General features: G+C 38.3%; 1 protein-coding gene across 4 annotated transcripts in view; it reads right to left on the bottom strand.

The window, feature by feature from the left end:
• The window catches only part of LOC115221405, a 141599-nt gene that overhangs the window by 63570 nt on the left and 59505 nt on the right, over window positions 1-18524 (bottom strand). For all 4 annotated transcript variants that reach the window (XR_005002817.1, XM_029791583.2, XM_029791584.2 and 1 more), the window contains exons 4-9: window positions 8094-8210; window positions 5959-5991; window positions 5264-5325; window positions 4907-5025; window positions 1013-1082; window positions 493-565 (exon numbers count right to left, since the gene is read on the bottom strand). Coding sequence is in view for 3 of the 4 variants with exons in the window: in XM_029791583.2 (XP_029647443.1) it covers window positions 493-565; window positions 1013-1082; window positions 4907-5025; window positions 5264-5325; window positions 5959-5991; window positions 8094-8210 (474 nt within the window). In the remaining variant the exon portion in view is untranslated. The remainder of the gene's footprint in view (window positions 1-492; window positions 566-1012; window positions 1083-4906; window positions 5026-5263; window positions 5326-5958; window positions 5992-8093; window positions 8211-18524) is intronic.

Here is an 18524-nt window from a genome sequence, read left to right as displayed (position 1 = left end):
CTTCAGAATCATGTGGTTAGGGGTTTGGTTCCACTGCATGAATGTTGCCTAACATTTTATATTATTCCTTGTGAGTGAAATTGATAGATGAAAACTGAAGATGCTCATCATATAAATGTGTGTGTGTGTGTGTGTGTGAACAAGTTCATATTTCCTTTTGTCTTCATATGCATTCACTGTATGTAAACAAAAGCATCACTGTTTATACAGGCTGTGTGATTTGCTTGCAGTCCACCATTTAAGCATGTCTGTGCTTCTTTACATGTGATATTTTTATAAACAAAATGCACATTCAAATGGTGTCATTTGTTTCCAGTTCTCTCTGTGAAACTTTGTCCAGGTTGTTAGTTGCTCAATAGACAAGGAGATTATTACCTTGCTTGACAACAAGTGAGGGATCACACTACAAACGGCATTCAGCTGTAGTCTTGTCTGACCCATGTAAGTATGGAAAAGTAGATATTAAAACAATAATGACATAATTCTACATACCTGTGTGAATGTGACTGTAACAATAGCATGACTTCGACTGCTGTGTTGATGCATGTGAGTGGATGATGTTGTTCTGGAAAATAGCAATTTTGATCCACTGATTAGCTGGGAGAGCTTGTGGGATAAAAAGACTTGAACATTTAAAATATATTTTTAAAAAATTCTAAGGGACAGTTATAATTAAATTCCTGTCCCGACACATCTAAAAGTACTCTCATTCTGACCATGATCATTTGGCCCCACCCACTGTAATGGGTACCACCTAACCCTAAAAGATGGATAAGAAATACAACCTTCCCAGGCAGCCACACTGTACTCCATGCAATAAACTAAAAGACAAAGTTAGTGGTCATTGAGAATATTGGACCAGTTGATCCATACAGGTGTGTGACTGACTGGCTGTGGATCATTACTCTGCTTAAATGCATTAATTCATAGTGGAGTCAAAGAACATCTATAACTAAAAGACAATTCAGTACTATTTATAAAAGTCTGGCTTAAAAAAACCCCAAATACTTACCGATTTTCATTAGCTTTCTCAATCAGAGACTGAATTTGTTGGTTATCTTTAATAAGATGCCGGGACAAATCTGTTCAAGAAGAACAACACCAATAAGTTTTGGTAAAAATCAAGAGAATACATCTCAAAGTTGCATACATGGATTTAATCTTTGGAATTAAGTAGAAAAATCCTTTAATAATCAAACAAATATATTCTTTGCTAGATACAATATAACATCATATATATAAAAGAGTATATATACATAGCATAATTTTTGGACTAATGTGTGTGTGTGTGTGTATATATATATATATACAGTAAAGGCTATTTGCCAATGTAATGTGGCTGTCCTGTTGTTACTGATGTTTAGCCCCCAGAAAACATCATTTCCAGCTGGCTATACAACACAATATCTGTGTCCTTATATTTTCGAACAAGGAGTCCAGCCTCCCATCCAGCACAAAGCAACATCTGTGGACTGTTTTCTGGGTTATTGCAATAACTCCCTGTTCAAAAATATAAGGACACAGATATTATGTCATATAGCCAGCTGGAAATGATGTTCCCTGGGGCTAAACAACAGTAACAATCGTCCCTTCCAGGACAGCCACATTATGTTGGTAAATAGCCTTTACTTTAAAGAATTGTTACTGAATATCTCTCTTTGAGAGATTTAGAAATAATAATGTTTATTTATATATATATTTATATATATCATCATCATTTAACGTCCACTTTCCATGCTGGCTGGGTTGGACGATTTTTATTTTTTGGACTAATGGGTATATGTCAATTAGATGCACAATATCCCACCCATAAATGACAGTTGCAGAATGGGTTGAAATGATCATTGTATGAAAAAAAGACTAATACCAAATCCATCTTCTGTTTCCTCAATTGATTATTATCATCATCATCGTTTAACGTCCATTTTCCATGCTAGCATGGGTTGGACGGTTCGACTGGGGTCTGGGAAGCCAGGAGGCTGTGCCAGGCTCCAGTCTGATCTGGCAGTGTTTCTACAGCTTGATGCCCTTCCTAACGCCAACCACTCCGTGAGTGTAGTGGGTGTTTCTTACATGCCACCGGCACAAGGGCCAGAGGAGGCTGGCAAACAGCCACAATCGGTTGGTCCTTTTTACATGTCACCAGCATGGATGCCAGTCAGGCAGCATATATATATACATGGTGCGATGAATAAATTGTCATCTAAATTATGACTTCAGAATCTCCTGCAACTTTTCTGGACGATCTCCTTGTTTAAAATGGTGAATGCTGCTATAATCTTTGCCTTCAGTTCATCTTTGGTTATTACAAAGGAGTTTTGTTGGTATCTCTCTCAACTGTACTCTACACATAAGAGGGTTGCAGTCTGGGGAGTTGGGTGGCCAGATGTTAGGGGTAATGTGATTGCAGAAATTGTCTGACAGCCATGACTGGGTTCTGCTTGTGTAGCATGGTGCAGAGTCCTGTTGCCAGACATAGGGTTTTCCAGCAGCCACCCTCTTGACCCAGGGGCACACTACCTCTTCCAGACACTTGATGTAGACCTCCATGTTGCATCTGAGGCTGAGTAGGAAGATGAATGGATGCATGTCACCATCACTCCAAACACCATGATGTTGACTGGATTTTTGATTTTTATCATTGTCTGTATATGATTTGGGGACACGACAAAGCCAACGGTTATTCTGTGTGTTTACCATCTGTTCTGGCAGAAATTATTCTCGTCGGAGAAAAACCAAAGTATGTTCAGTTGGAGGGGATGCTTGAGTTTGTTTGAAAGCTTTGTAGCACAGTCATTCCTCTTGTCTTTGAACACTTCGGATAAAAATTAGCCCTTTCTTATCTTGTATGAGGAATACCGAATGTATTCATGCACTACCTACCTGATAAAAAACTCAGACACTCCCGTATCTCTAGCAATGGACTTGACTGACTTGGAGGGATTGTTGTCAATTATGGCCTGGATCTCACCAAAAAATTCAGATCTTTTCTTATCAGAATGATCAGAGTGAGTTTTCTGAGCTACAAACCTTCATAATCACCATTAGACTCATCCAACTCTTTCTGAATCCTCTGTACTGTCCTCAGATTGACACCCAAACATTCTGAAATGTTCGTATTGGAGCTTCCAGCATGAATGCCAAGCAGTAGAGCATGTCGTTTCCAAATTTCTGGCAGAGTGAATCGTATCATAGTGCTGTTTTTCTCACAGATGGTGCCAAACTGATCCTACTAAACTGTGTAGTTGACAAAATCAAAAACAAACAATGCGCATGTATGAAATTAAAACTATAAAATGGTGACAATTTACCCATCACACTCTGTATATGTATATATAAAAAGGCTACAAGATACAGCTAACTAACTTCTAGTCATGAAGTTTAAGATTTTTTGAGACAGGACAAATGGTATTTTTGGTAGTTATGACATTCAAACTTTTCCCAATTGAACCAAATTTCAGTGGAGGACATTGTTCTCCAAGAGTAAACTCCATGTTCAGCAGTTACTAACAGATTTATGGTTTGGGTCCTGTAGTTTTATTATTCTTTATTCCAATCTTAGATTAGTGTTTACAAAGGTATGGTTTACATGCCTGATATTGTTTAATTTGTTACAAGGGCAAGTGGACTGGCTTAACATTTAGACGTACCCCTCTCATATTTTTTTATTTCAAATCTTGCCAAAATCAATATGGCTTTATCATGCTTCCATGGTTGATAAAATAATAAAATAAGTATCACCAATTGTATCAACTGTATCAATTGTATTCCCAAATTTGTAGTCTTATGACTTGCCTCCAATTTCTGGGGGGCACCACCATGTTCTATACATGGATCTTGGGCATCTAAACTGGTGGAGCATATTCCAGAGAGAGAGAGAGAGAGAGAGAGAGAGAGACCCTGAAAAGATGTAAGGCAAAATTGACCTCAGAGAGATTTGTACTTCAAGCATAGAGAGCTGGAATGAATGCCAACACTTTAATGACTTTGCCAGTTTGCCAAATATAACCATGTGCATATGACAGAAATCAATATTGTTTGCTTCAGTAATTTTACCCGCACACAATATATGTATATCTGTGTGTGCAGTCATGGCTGGATGATTAAGAAATTCACATAAAAATTCTGTGCTTTCAGATTCAGTCTCATGGCATGAGCAAGTGTCTTCTATTATAGTCGTATAGCAAAGGCTTTGTGAGAAATCTGGTAGACAGAAACTGAAAGAAGCTCATTATTTAATATCCCCTTTTCTATGCTGGCATAGGTTGGATAACTTGACAAGGACAATTGAGCCAGAGGTTCCAATATTTGCTTCGGCATGGTTTCTACAGCTGGATGCCCTTCCTAATGCCAACACTTCAGTGTACTTGATACTTTTTACATGACACCAGTACTATGTATATATGTACATGCGTGTGTGAGTCTTTCCTTGTCTAGGTATTATGTGCTAACTGTATACAAACATTATTTTAATATAAGTGTGTATCATTTTGCAATCTTTCATGAAAAGCATGTGCAGCCATTATGTTGTTTGAAGGAAATGTTACTTTGCTCAGAAATGAGGGTTGATGACAGGAAGAGCATCTGGAAGTAGAAAAATTTGTCTGATCTGTGTAAACATAGAAACATAATCATCATTTAATGTCCGTTTTCCCTGCTAGTATGGGTTAGAAGGTGAGATTGAAGCTGGTAAGCTATAGAGCTGCACCAGGCTTCAGATGTCTGTTCTGCATGATTCCTACAGCTGGATGCCATTCCTAATGCCAACCACTTTACTGGGTTTCTATAAAGTTGTTGGCATTAGGAAGGGTGATGATATATCACAAAAGCAATTACATTGTAATAGGTTATAGCCACTAAAACATGTACATAAACAGGCAATGTCTATAGCTAAATACATAAATACCTTGAACATAAGGACCATCTTTGGGGTGTTCACGAACTTTCAGGGTGTATTTCTCTGATTGTTTCACTGGTGGGGCTTGCAGTAAGTCTCTGACTCTCTCATTGTAAATCTCCAGGTAGCTACAATAGAGACATGTGGACATATTTAAGGTGAATGAGTGGTGAGAGAGGAAGATAGTGTTTGAGAGACTGGTGATGGCGGCGATGGCTTTATAGAGAGAAGGAAGGTGATAGGAGAAATAAGAGAAAGGAACAAAAGGAAAGGCAGAGAACAAAGTTGAAGACAAAAAAATGAGAAACATGATTAAAAAGGAAGAAAAAGACAAAGAAAGAAAGGAAGAAGATAAAATGAGTTTACCTGATGTCTACTTTAAATGTAAAATTGTCATCAATGAAGTCATCAACCCGACTGAAGAGAGCCTGAAATAGAGACAGAGATGCCACATATAGTGCTTGGTGGAGTATTGTAGTCCCTGCTCTGGTGCATGTGGTTTGTATGTATGATAAATACACACAAACCTCATACACCAGGGTTCTCAACCAGGGTCCATATGACCATATAAGATTTTGTTGTTAAATTTTATTTGTAATAAATTGGCTATACTTCTACAGTACATAAAATATTTTAATTATTTTTTTATACAATACCTAATGATATTTAATTATAAATATTATGATATGACTTTTTATCTATTGAATGGCTAAGAGGATCCATCTGAGTAAAACAGGAATCAAAGGGGTCCAGAGGCAAAAACTGGTTGAGAAATACTGACATACACAGTGCAACACACACACACATCCCCAAAATGGCCTCTACATAGGAGTGTGATTTGCTAGAAAAAGCAGCTACTAAATCTTTCTCAAACCACATCCTACTATCTTATAAATGGAAGTACCAATTGAATAATTGTTTGCAGTTAAGATGGTATAGTCATCGTTGGAATACTTTGGTCATGGTTGTCTGCTTGATCAAAGCTTATTCTGGGGCTAAACAATAACAATATACACACCCTCACAGTAATAGCTACATAACAGAAAAGCAAAATTTCTTACCTCACATATCCGAGGGATGAGACCATACTCTTCCTGAAATATATATATATAATGTATCAGTAGTACATATACAAACAAATGCATACACAAAGGTATTCACATACAAATACTCATTCACTCATATATGCATATGTACATACATAATACACACACACACACACACACACACACATACATACATACAAACACTATCAGTAGGGTGTATTACATACAAACATAAATACTGCTTTAGTACTCCACCCATAATTATGGCCCTAGTATCGATCTATTGCATTTCAATCTGTTTTAGGGTTAGGGTATCTTTTTTCTTCAGAAATGTAAATAAACCCAATCTGTTTCTTAAACGAATATACAATATGTAATGTGTGTATCTGTGCAACAGAGAGGGAAGTTAAAACTGCATATGTTGTGAACTTAGAATATGCGTTTATTAATAAAAGTTTAATAACGATAATCATTTATTCATACGGACGTAATTGATATGAAATATGTCATAAATAACAGTGACAAACTGAGTAGACACCAAAGGAAATTGTTGTTGACAAACTACGGCAGAAATTGTATTCACCTCAATAGACACCATTGATTGGTTGAAATTGCTGAAATGCAAGAAATTTAACAACAAATAGCTTAAAAACTACAGAATTTTCTCAAGAAAGCCAAGAGAAAAAGATGTTTTATGTAACACATTCTACCAGTATACGAAGTTTAAAAGTGTTTAGTTACAAAGAAATTATTTTAAAATACTGCTGGTCAAAGTGAAAAGATCCGTGAAAAATAATCATTGAATACCGAAAAAAAACATTCATCTCCCCTAACCCTCAACCTAACACTAAACCCTAACCTCTAACCCTTAATAAAATATGGGAAAAGCTGGAGATGAATGTTTTCAAAACATTCTGAACTATCTTTCAGAATGGTTTACTTTTCAATGAAATATCATTTTGTTATTTTTCATGTTTTTATTCAATTTATCTGCAATTTTCTTCTTGTATTAGATGGATAACCCACCCTCCATTTACAGCAAGTAGCGCGCATCTCGCTGTCTACCTGTGCACGTCTCGTTGTCTACCTGTGTGCTAAAATCGACTACTTTGTGACATGCACACTTCTAGAACTCGGATCCATACTTCTCCAGTAGTGCCAAATTTTGGAACTGAGTTTGCACCCACTAAGCAAATTTTGTTCCCAGGCCACTGTATGACCTGGAAGCTTGTACCATGCTTTTATTCAATGGTTTACAACTAAGGTCCATATAAGATTTTGTGCAGGTCCACTCAAACAAAATAGTAAATTGAGGATACACAGTAGCATTTTAAGGGATCATGAAAAAAACATTTTGCTTTACATGTAAGCAACAACTGGGTTTCTTTCTGTAAAGTTTACATAGTTTAACAGGTGTCCGGCCACTGAAGTATGTTCTCTTAGAGAGTGCTATTGTGCAAGCCTACACAAGTGAATGGGTGAAAAATAAAATAGGAATTTTCAAAGAAATATCAATAAAACTAGTTTTTAAACAACAAATGGCTATGGTGGTCCACCAGAATAAAAAAGTTATCAAAGGGGTCCATAGGTAAAAAAAAATGGTTGCAAACCACTCTTTTGTAATTGCTTTGAGGTACCTATGTAATCACAAGCAGACATGACGCCATTTCACCTTCTCTACCCTGCAGAACATAGAGGATGTGACAGGGGAGAGCATGTAGCATTCAGACTAAACCTGAGACCATGTGGTTATGAAGGAAACTTCTTAACTGCTCAGCCATGCTTGTGCACAGTTTCCATCAACAAATTCCACGTACATGCTCTTAGTCAACCTGAAGTTAGTACATATATGCAATGTATGTTTTGTGTGTGTAGATATAATTTTTCCATCATGTTGAACCATTAATCCCTACACATTGTTTCGTTCTCGCTCCATTTTGTTTCCTCTCAATCATTTCTGTTGAAGAGTGTAAGCTTGAAATGTCAAAGACTTTTCCATTCTTCCTGAGCATCAAACTAATACAACTGTTTGTTGTTCCTTAACATGTCTTCATTGTTTTTTTTTCTGTAAATTTGAACTATGTACACACGCACATACACACACAAATATATATGCATACTTAAATCTGTATTTCAGAAAGGATACTCACCCCTTCACCCATCATTGTATAGGTTTTCCCAGTACTTGTTTGCCCATAGGCAAACATACAGGCATTGTAGCCATCAAATGCAGCCTCCAGCACCTCTGTGCCCAGATCTTGAAACACCTGAATTGAAAAAATAAATTTTGTTTTAGGAAATCAGAAAATTTCATGATTAGTATCACCATTACTACACATACACACACTATATATAGACATAAATTGTAGCCACTAAATAATTCCCTCTTTCTAGTGCTTCTGTTCATTAGAGCATGAGATTTTCAAACCAAAGAATCCGAGATACTATTCAGGCAAAGTAGAATATGCTTAACTCTTTAGCATTTAAACTGGCCATATCCAGCCAAAATAATCTACTTGTATTATCTTCAAATTGGCCAGATCTGGCCTCTTACACTTACCCTACAAATATATTTTAAAAATAAACAATTATATCATTGAAAACTCAAAGCTGCAAGGTAAAGCATGTTCATTTTATATCAATGTGAATGAATATGCATTATGCTTGACAGAAATCTGAAAGAGTTAAAGACAGCATTGGTTAAAAAACAGAAGTCATGTCTGCTAGATTTGTTAGTAATAAAACAGTCTGAAGATTAAAAGTAGAATTAGAGGCATTGGTTCTGATTTTTACTGTAATAAATAACTGAAACCCAAAGAAACTAATTGGCATCTTTCAAGTCACTGATGAAGCATTTACATGGTCACTCAACATAGAAGAAATAGCCACTACATTTTCTTTAAAATACACCCTACCATCTTAAAATGTGAAGGGCACATTAGAGGATATAATCCTAGATGCACTGAAAGAAAGACAAAGAGGAACAATGGTGATGGTTGAAACACCTTTCATCATAAGTCTACACAACTGGGGTGGAGGCTCAATAACAGTAACAACAAACAGATACTGTTAATTAATAGACCATTCATTATCTTGGTAACAACTTTTCATAGTGATTGAACCATTATCCTTATTGATTCCCTTATTACAGCCTTCCAAGATAAGATCATCAGTACCAATATCTCTATTCTTCACATACATCTATGTGCAAATAACTTTTGTTTGGCTGAGATCAGGATTCATAAAACTATGCTGAATTTAGTAGACTTGGAAGGTTTTTCATGGTTCTTAGATATTTAGGAGAAAGCTAACAAGTTTCTAAAACAAACACTTTCTCTCCATGTGCACTCCCTGCCTGGCACATGAGCACATGCGTGTGTGTGTGTGTCCTGGTTCAGCATGGTTATTGTATCATCAAGCCTCTCTACTTTTTTTAAAGCATTCTGTCTTCTATTTTATCCAAAACTATTTCAAGTGGGTTAAGCAACCATTACCTCAATTGCAAATATGTATTTGGGTTAGCTGATATGTGTGTGTGTATGTGTGTGGTGGTCATGGCTAGTGCTGGTGCTATGTAAAAATCACCCAGTACACTCTGTAAAGTGGATGGTATTAGGAAGAGCATCAAGTTGTAGAAACCAAATCAAAACAGACAACTGGAGGCTGGTGCAGCTCTGCAGCTTACCAGTCCCAGTCAAATCATCTAACCCATGCCAGCACGGAAAATGGATGTAAAATGACGATGATGATGCTGATGATGATATGTGTGAGTGTGTGTGTACAAGATGGTATCAAAATGTCTCTGGACTAGTACTGTAGCATGCCAACAGATGGCAGCATTGATATGCTGTAGTCTGTGATTTTATTATGGACAGGAACAAAGAGCCAACATGAAATTTTGCACTGAACTTGGGAAGACTGCTGAAGAGACATTGAGCATGCTTCAGCAAGCTTACACCACCAAGGAAATGGGTCGTATGCAATGTTTCTGGTGGCACAAAAGTGAAAGACTGTCCCTGGAAGATGATAGGCGATCTGGAAGACCTGTTACTGTGACATTGTGAAGTGTTTGAGGGAGAACATTCAGTAAAAGTGACTGGATCTGTGGAGCATGAACAATTGGATTCTTCACTGACTTCTCTTAACTTGTGAGTTTCTTGCCAAAAAGAACATGGTATTGCTTCTGCACCCAACCTTTTCACCAGATTTAGCACCTGCAGACTTCCATCCCTTCCCCAAGATGAAAATGCAGCTCAAAGGTTGCCGTTTTAACACCATTGCCAAGATCCAGAGCGAATCACAGAAGGTCCTCAACTTGCTTACAGTAAAAAACTTCCAGATGTGACAGGAATGCTGGGACTGGTGTATTGCTGTGCAAGGTGACTATTTCAAGGGATATGATGCTAAAACTTAGGTAAATTAGTTGTATTTTATTAAACATACCTAGTCTGGGAACCTTTTGATACCACCTCATACACACACACACACACACGCACACACGCACACACACAATGAAACACTTTGTAGCCACTGTAGAGTTTATTATTCACTCACTGGAAGATGAAGCTTCAATCTGCCACAGTTATGTTGAAGTTTCACACTTGGACATATATATAAACACACACCTATTCTTTCAAGCCATGTACTGATCACTTTCATGGGTTTTGCATGCAAAATCCTAAATAAGTACTTTATGTATGACTATATTTTACAACCCCTCCACACATACACACATTTTATATATATATAAAATGTGTGTATGTGTGGAGGGGTTGTAAAATATAGTCATACAGAGAGAGAGAGAGAGAAGTAGTAATTATTGTATTATCAAAACACATGGCACATTTGGTAGTGAGTAGTTGGTGGTGGTGGTGACTATGACAGCACACTTATTTAGTTCAACTATACAAATAGACACATGATGAGCTTCATATGGATCTTTGTATGGGCTTGCATCCCTCTCTCTCACTCTCTCCCTCCGTCTATATGCCTTTCTTCCTCCACCTCTCCATACACATATACATACATTCACGAGTATCTGTGTATGCTTGCACAAGTACATAATGTGTGTGCATGTGAGTATGTGCTTGTGTGTGTGCATATGCTTGTGTGTTCTTATGTAGCTCTTGCACCAGCTGGCAGTGAATAAGCTATCAGTAAAAGCAAGCAAGGGGTTTTTCTAACTAATAACATAATCATCATCATCATCCATTTCACTCTCACCAGACACTCCATGGCAATAACTGACAGGGTGTAGGTAGGGCGGCAGATACTAAACTCGACACCCCAAAGTTTACTCAAAGACAGGAACCACAGATGTCTATTTATAATATTCTAAGAGTAATCCTCACTGCTAGCAAGATAATCACCATCATCATTATGATGTACCTCTGTCACCACTACTATGATTCTCAACAACAGCATCAGTAACGAAGGGACTACATGGTTGACCAGCATACTAGAAATAGCAGCTACAGTTTTTCTCAAACAAAACAGGACTTTTTAAAAATAAAACAACACATTAAATAATGTAGGATGCTCATGGTTGGAATGGCTAATCATGAGGCACAGGTGTGGTTGTGTGGTAAGAAGCATGATTCTCAACCACATGGTTCTGGATTCAATCCCACTGCATGGCACCTTGGGCAAGTGTCTTCTACTATAGCCTTGGGTCAACCAGAGCCTTGTGAGTGGATTTAGTAGACAGAAACTGAAAGAAGCCCGTTGTGCAATATGTAAATGTGTGTGTGTGTGTCTTCCACTAATGCTTGACAGCTGGTGTTGGTTTGTTTATGTCCCCATAACTTAGCGGTTTGACAATAAGAGACTGATAGAATAAGTACCAGGCTTAAAAAATAAATAAGTATTGATTCATTTGACTAAAAACGTTCTCCATGGTGGTGCCCCAGTATGGCTGCAGTCTAATGACTGAAACAGATAAAAGACTATTCTGCTTAACAAGGATTGGCCTTGCATTAATCAACAACAAAAAGGCCAATCACCATCATTGATAATAAGCACACACCCAGCTTTCTTAAACAGGAAGGATAGACAGGATATATGTAAGACTATATTATACACTGCCTCATAAAATAAGATGAGATGAGAATCACTGGAATACTGTTGATCATATAAGTCTAGATGAGTGGTTCTCAACCAAGGCCCACATGGCCCTTGGATGCCCATATAAGATTTTGTTGTTAAAATTTATATGTAATAAATTGCTTATACTTCTTCAATATACAAAATATTTAATGTATCATGGACTGGTAACTCAAGCTGGCTGTGGACAAATGTACCACCATGCATTTTGGGAGGAAAAACCCAGCATCTACTTACTCCCTCCACAACACTAATCACAAAAAGTCTTCTTGTGAACGTGACCTGGGCATTATTGTTGATAGCGATTTGCATTGGACAAAACACATTGCTAAAATTGCCAAGAAGGCTGAGGGTATCTTGGCATCACTTACCAAGTCCTTTGTGAGCTGTTCTCCAGCTATCTATCTGAGGCTTTATATAGCTATGGTGTGGCCTCAACTGGAATTTGCATCACCGGTCTGGAACCCCTATCTTGCCTAGGATATTAATCATCTGGAAACCGTTCAGCAACATGCAACCAAGAGAATACCCTCCATCAGGCATTTGCCATATTCTGAATGCCTTACTTCCCTGGGCATGGATACATTGAAACTCTGACGTCTGTCAACTGACTTGGCCGAAACCCATAAAATTATTAACCATCTTACAAACAATAACTCTGAGCACCTTTTCAAACTCCACCTGTCTAACACCCGTGGACATGTTTACAAAGTCAGAAAACAGCACAACTCCCATGACTTTTGGAAACGTTTTTTCACGCTAAGAGTTGCTGAAGTATGGAACAAACTGCCGGTATCAGTTGTTAGTTGTCGGAGCACTGCATCCTTCAAAACTTCCATGCTTGCTGAGATTCGCCAACACTACACCTGATTTTCTCCCCTCCATACACATGCAAGAATGTATCTGACTCATACACTGTTCACTTTCCAGACATTTGTACATTACTGCATATGCTTTATATGCACTTTTGACAAGTTGTGGTGCACCTGAGCACTGTATACAATAATTTCATTATTATTTAATTTTTGCATAGGTGTAGGCATGGTTGTGTGGTAAGAAGCTTGCTTCCCAATCACATAGTTCCAAGTTTAGTTCCACTGTCTGGCACCTTGAGCAAGTGCCTTCTACTATGACCTTGGGCTGGCCAAAGCCTTGTGAATGGATTTGATAGACAGAAATTGTAAGCCCGTTGTATGTGTGTGTGCTTTTGTGTCTGCGTTTGTCTCCCACAACACTGCTTGACAATCAGTGCAGGTGTGTTTACGTCCCTATAACATAGTTGTTTGGCAAAAGAGACTGACAGAATAAGTAACAAGCTTTAAAAAAAAAAGCAAGTACTGGAGTCAATTCATTTGACTAAAAATTTTTCAAGGCAGTGCCCCAGCATGACCGCAGACTAATGACTGAAACAAGTAGAAGAAAAAAGATTAAAAATACAATTCCTAATAACATTTAATTATAAAAATATAATAAGGATCTTTTTAAACCTTGAATGGCTATGGGGGTCCACCTAAGTAAAATACAAATCAAAAGGGGTCCATAAGAAAGAAATGGTTGAGAGGACCACTGGTCTAGATTGATTCTAACCAAGAGTAACCTCAAGACTACTATCACGCCACCAGTAACAACAACAGTAATACCAGCACCAATAACAGTAACAACAACGACAGTGAGTCAGTACTGTAGTGAGATGGGAAGAATAATTAGTGGGGTGGGCTGGGGAGGAAATTCCTTTTTTGGAGAGAGTTGTGTGGCATGCTTGGGAGAAGGGGGTAATCCATCTTCTACCCCCTCCCTTTCTTCTCTTGCTCCCCACACATATAGATATCATCATCATCATCACCTCAACAGCTGCTGTTCTCTATAGTCCAGTATTACTACTCGTTACATACATCTCTTACTACTATCCGGTAAACCTGACTACTAAGAATACCACCACCACCACCTCTAACTCCGCCACAACTTTGCTCATCATCAGTGAAATTACATCACCTCCGTCTTTAAACTACACCCCCACTCCCTAAGTCACTCGACATACTAGAAATAGCAGCCAAACTTCTACAAATGCCCTACCAGCTTTTATAAAATAGGACACATTGTCTAATGTAGAGTGAGAATAAGAGACGAGTTGGATGATGGCTGCAGCTGTAATGCCTTTGATTGTAGGTCTGTTTTGTCCGAGCTGACCTGGGGCTAAACTACCATCATTACCAGCATCACATTACTACATCACTACCGGCTTCCCTACCACTGCACCATGCCATACTACATCAACACCCTAACCCCACACTACTACCAGTTGGTGGGGGAATAATATATATATATATATATATATATATATAACAGCATAAGAGAGTAGGGAGAGAAGGGGTAGGGCATGTAGAAGAGACATCACTATCACCACCACCAGTCAAACCATCCACTGGATAGAGATAGTATGGTGAAGTGTGTGTACACCCAGATTTACTGGGTCAGAACTGTTTCATTCATAAATAGTATAATGAATAGTGTGGTGGAAGAAGTGAAGACAAAGTGTATTCTCAACTACATGTACTAGTGTGTGTGTGTTTGTGAGTGTGTTTGTGTGTGTGTGTGTGTGTGTGTGTGTGTGTGTGTGTGTGTGTGTGTGTGTGTGTGTGTGTGTTTGTGTGTGTGTGTGTGTTTGTGTGTGTGCGCGTGTGTGCACATACACACACTCACACAATCACACACATGCATACAGAATATCCTAAAAAATGTATACACACTTTAACAGCTGATAACTCAATTTTCATTTCTTTTTCAGATTTAACCTATTACTCAAATAATGAAGGGAGCCAGACTATGTTTTGAACAAAGAAAATTTAACCAGAAGTGTTACTTGCAGTTTGAAAATGCAGTCAAAGAACAAAGACAGTTTAGGAGGGAGTTTCAAACAGATCCACCTATGCAACTTATCAGTTTGAAGCAGAGGGAACTGTTCAGAATGTTGACATTGACAAGCTCTACAATGTAAAAAGAGTATTAGAAGTGTATGGCCAAAATCTGTGGTGCGTTGTGAAATATGTAGTTCAAACTCAGGTGTCCTTTGCATTTTGTACTGCTGTCATGGGAAAGATATATTCCAAGAATATTGTGTGCTCTAAATCAGTGGTTCCCAACCATTTTTTACCTATGGGCCCCCTCTGATTACTGTTTTACTCTGATGGACTCCACCCCCAACAGATATTCAATGTTTAAAAAGTAGTTTTTTAAAGATACTTCTTCCAAATTTCCTATTTTGCTTTTCTCACATTAAGTTGTGCAGGTAGAACAATGTAAAACAGAGGAAAAAAACCTGGTTACTTCTTCCAATAAACACATCATCATCATCATCCTCATCATCGTTTAACATCCGCTTTCCATGTTAGCATGGGTTGGACGGATCGACCAAGGTCTGGGAAGCCAGGAGGCTGCACCAGGCACCAGTCTGATCTGGCAGTGTTTCTACAGCTGGATGCCCTTCCTAACTCCAACCACTCCATGAGTGTAGTGGGTGCTTTTTATGTGCCACCGGTACATTGGCCAGAGGAGACTGGCGAACAGCCACAATTGGTTGGTGCTTTTACATGTCACCGACATGGACGCCAGTCAGGCGGCGCTGACATCTGCCACGTTCGGACGGTGCTTTTCTTTTAACATGTCACCGGCACGGGTGTCTTAACTACTATTTCCATTCAATTTTCATTTGATGTTGGTGTTAACGTACTTGACTCAATAGGTCTTCTCAAGAACAGCGGGTCACTCTATGATCCAAGGTTAGCACAGCAGGCCGTCCTGCAAGCCATGAACTCACTTCATTCGTCGGGTCTTCGAAGTCACAGCATATCTCCAGAGGACTCGGTCTTTCGTCATAGCCTCTGTGAGGCTCAACGTACGAAGGTCATGCTTGACCACCTCGTCCCATGTCTTCCTGGGTCTACCTCTATCCCGGATTCCTTCAACAGTTTGGGAGTGGCACTTCTTCACACATCTCTCCTCATCCATCCGTAGTACATGACTATATCAACACAAACGTCTCTCCTGCACGCTACTTTCGATGCTTCTTATGCCCAACATTTCTCTCAGGGCGGTTACACTCTGTTGTGCATGGACACTGACATTACACATCCAGTGGATCATGCTAGCTTCATTTCTTTTGAGCCTACGCATGTCCTCTGCAGTTACAGCCCATGTTTCACTACTGTGAAGCATAGCAGTTCGCACACATGCGTCGTACAATCTACCTTTCACTCTGAGCGAGAGACCCTTTGTCGCCAGTAGGGGAAGAAGCTTCCTAAACTTTGCCCCGGCTATTCTTATTCTAGTGGTAACACTCTCTGAGCAACCACCCCCGCTACTAACTTGGTAGCGGAAACTATCAACTACTTCTAGTTTCTCCCCCAGAAGTGTAATGGAATCTGTTTTCTGAGTATCAATGGTGTCCATTGCCCCTGTGCATCTGCCACACACGAAAGCTATCTTCCCGGTTAATTTTCCTTTGAAATCAAAACATCTAAATGAAAATTCTTTTCATGGACCCCCAAAAGTTTTATAATTTCAAAGTGTTTATAGTGTCATAGTGAGAATCTGATCAAATATTTTGCAACTGAAAAAAGTAGAAAACTTTTCAAATATAACAATTGCAACGTGGAAGGTGTTTATAAGCCATTTAAGAAACACACAAAATTCGTTAGATTCACTTCAACATTTAAATTTAATTTGTCAAAATATTTTCGTTACTTTGAGACCACAACCTGTTCACTGACAGCATGGAAATTTGTCAGTGAACAGGTCGCGGTCTCAAAGCGACAAAAATATTTTGACAAATTAAATTTAAATGTTGAAGTGAATCTAACGAATTTTGTGTGTTTCTTAAATGGCTTATAAACATCTGCCACGCTGCAATTGTTTTTGTTCCAGCACATGATCTCAGATCAGATCACTTGCTATGCAAGTACATCTCCATAATTTTCAAATATAAAATAGAAATATACAAAAATAAACATTATTTTCCATCTTTCTGTTAGTTTTGTTCATTTTGTAAAAAAAAAAAAATTCTATATTGTTTATATTATGAATTACAAATATATGGGGCACCAAAATATTTTAAGTGTTTAGAGCCTCTATGGGTCTTAATCTGGCACTGGGTGTGTGGCATGTTGAGTAGAAGATGCACACTTTCCAATAAAAGTTATTTGGAAGGCTGAGGCTACCTTTAGATTAAATGACTCAATTAACAACCACATGCTATGGAGGAACAACATATTAATTTACCAGGAGTTGCAGTATAGTGTGGCTTATCAAAAGGATTAAATGGACCATTTGCTTTTGATGGTACTCTGACTTGTCCCATTTACTCAAACTTGTTGCAACAATCTGTCATGCCAAGCCTTCAAAAGGACTTTGATGATGTGAAGTAATATGGGGTACCCACACATTACCATACTAATGTCAGGCTTATTTTGATGAGATTTTGCCTAATTTGGATTGAAGAGGTTCACTGGACCTCACATCACTTGACCTTCTTTTCTATGGGGATACTTAAAAGTTTACAGTACAAAACTGGCAATACTCAATGAACTAAGGGCAGTTAGTGAACAAGAATGCTATTGAACAAGAATACTGAACAAAATGTATCATGATGCATGCTTTGTGTCATCAACAATACCTGGACAAGAACAGTAATTAGTTTGAGAACAGACATCTGTAAAAAAATGAAATTGTCAGTAGATACTATCAAATTTTGACAATGAAATGTATTTAAATAAACACTGACATTTAATTTATACACAATGTTTTGGACACCCTGCATGTTGTGTGTGTGTGTGTGTGTGTGTGAGCATGTGCATGAACTGGCTCGCATTTTACAAGAATATAGCTATACATAAAGGTCACACATACACACTCCTTCGTTGAATCAGTGCTTGAAATTGCTTACATCAATGTTAGAAGCCAGGGGTAACCTGGTCACACTGACCTCTAAATGTCATTTTTTTTTAAAGGTTGTGTAAAATCATTTGGCAGTGGGGAACGCAGAGAGAGGGAGATTGAGAAAGGGAGTGTGTGTGTGTATGGAATGTTACAGGTAAAAACAAAATCCACAAACAACACAAAACCACCTTTACCTCACCCAACCCTAAGGTTCTATTTTCACAGGTAAATCAGCTGTATCTAAGTATTAAATCCTTAAATATATCTATATGGGGTATGTGAGGTGAAAGGTACCATGAGAAAACAAGAGATGTTAACACATCTCTCCCTCCCCACCCCACCCCACACTTACGACTAAGAACTGATCTTTACATTTGCTTAATATATCTTCCTGCACACTCCCACACACTCCCCAAAAACTGATCTTAATACATATCTGCCCTGGGGAGAATGAAGCAGACATTGCTCTGATTAATGAGTGTGTGTATCTTAACACACACACACTTCCAAGATCTGACCTTATAGACTTATAGATACCAATTCTCATG

The sequence above is a fragment of the Octopus sinensis genome, linkage group LG18 (assembly GCF_006345805.1).
Source record: "Octopus sinensis linkage group LG18, ASM634580v1, whole genome shotgun sequence".
Classification (NCBI taxonomy): domain Eukaryota; kingdom Metazoa; phylum Mollusca; class Cephalopoda; order Octopoda; family Octopodidae; genus Octopus; species Octopus sinensis.
Note: the sequence above shows the minus strand (reverse complement) of the source record. Positions and strands in the feature narration are given on the sequence as shown.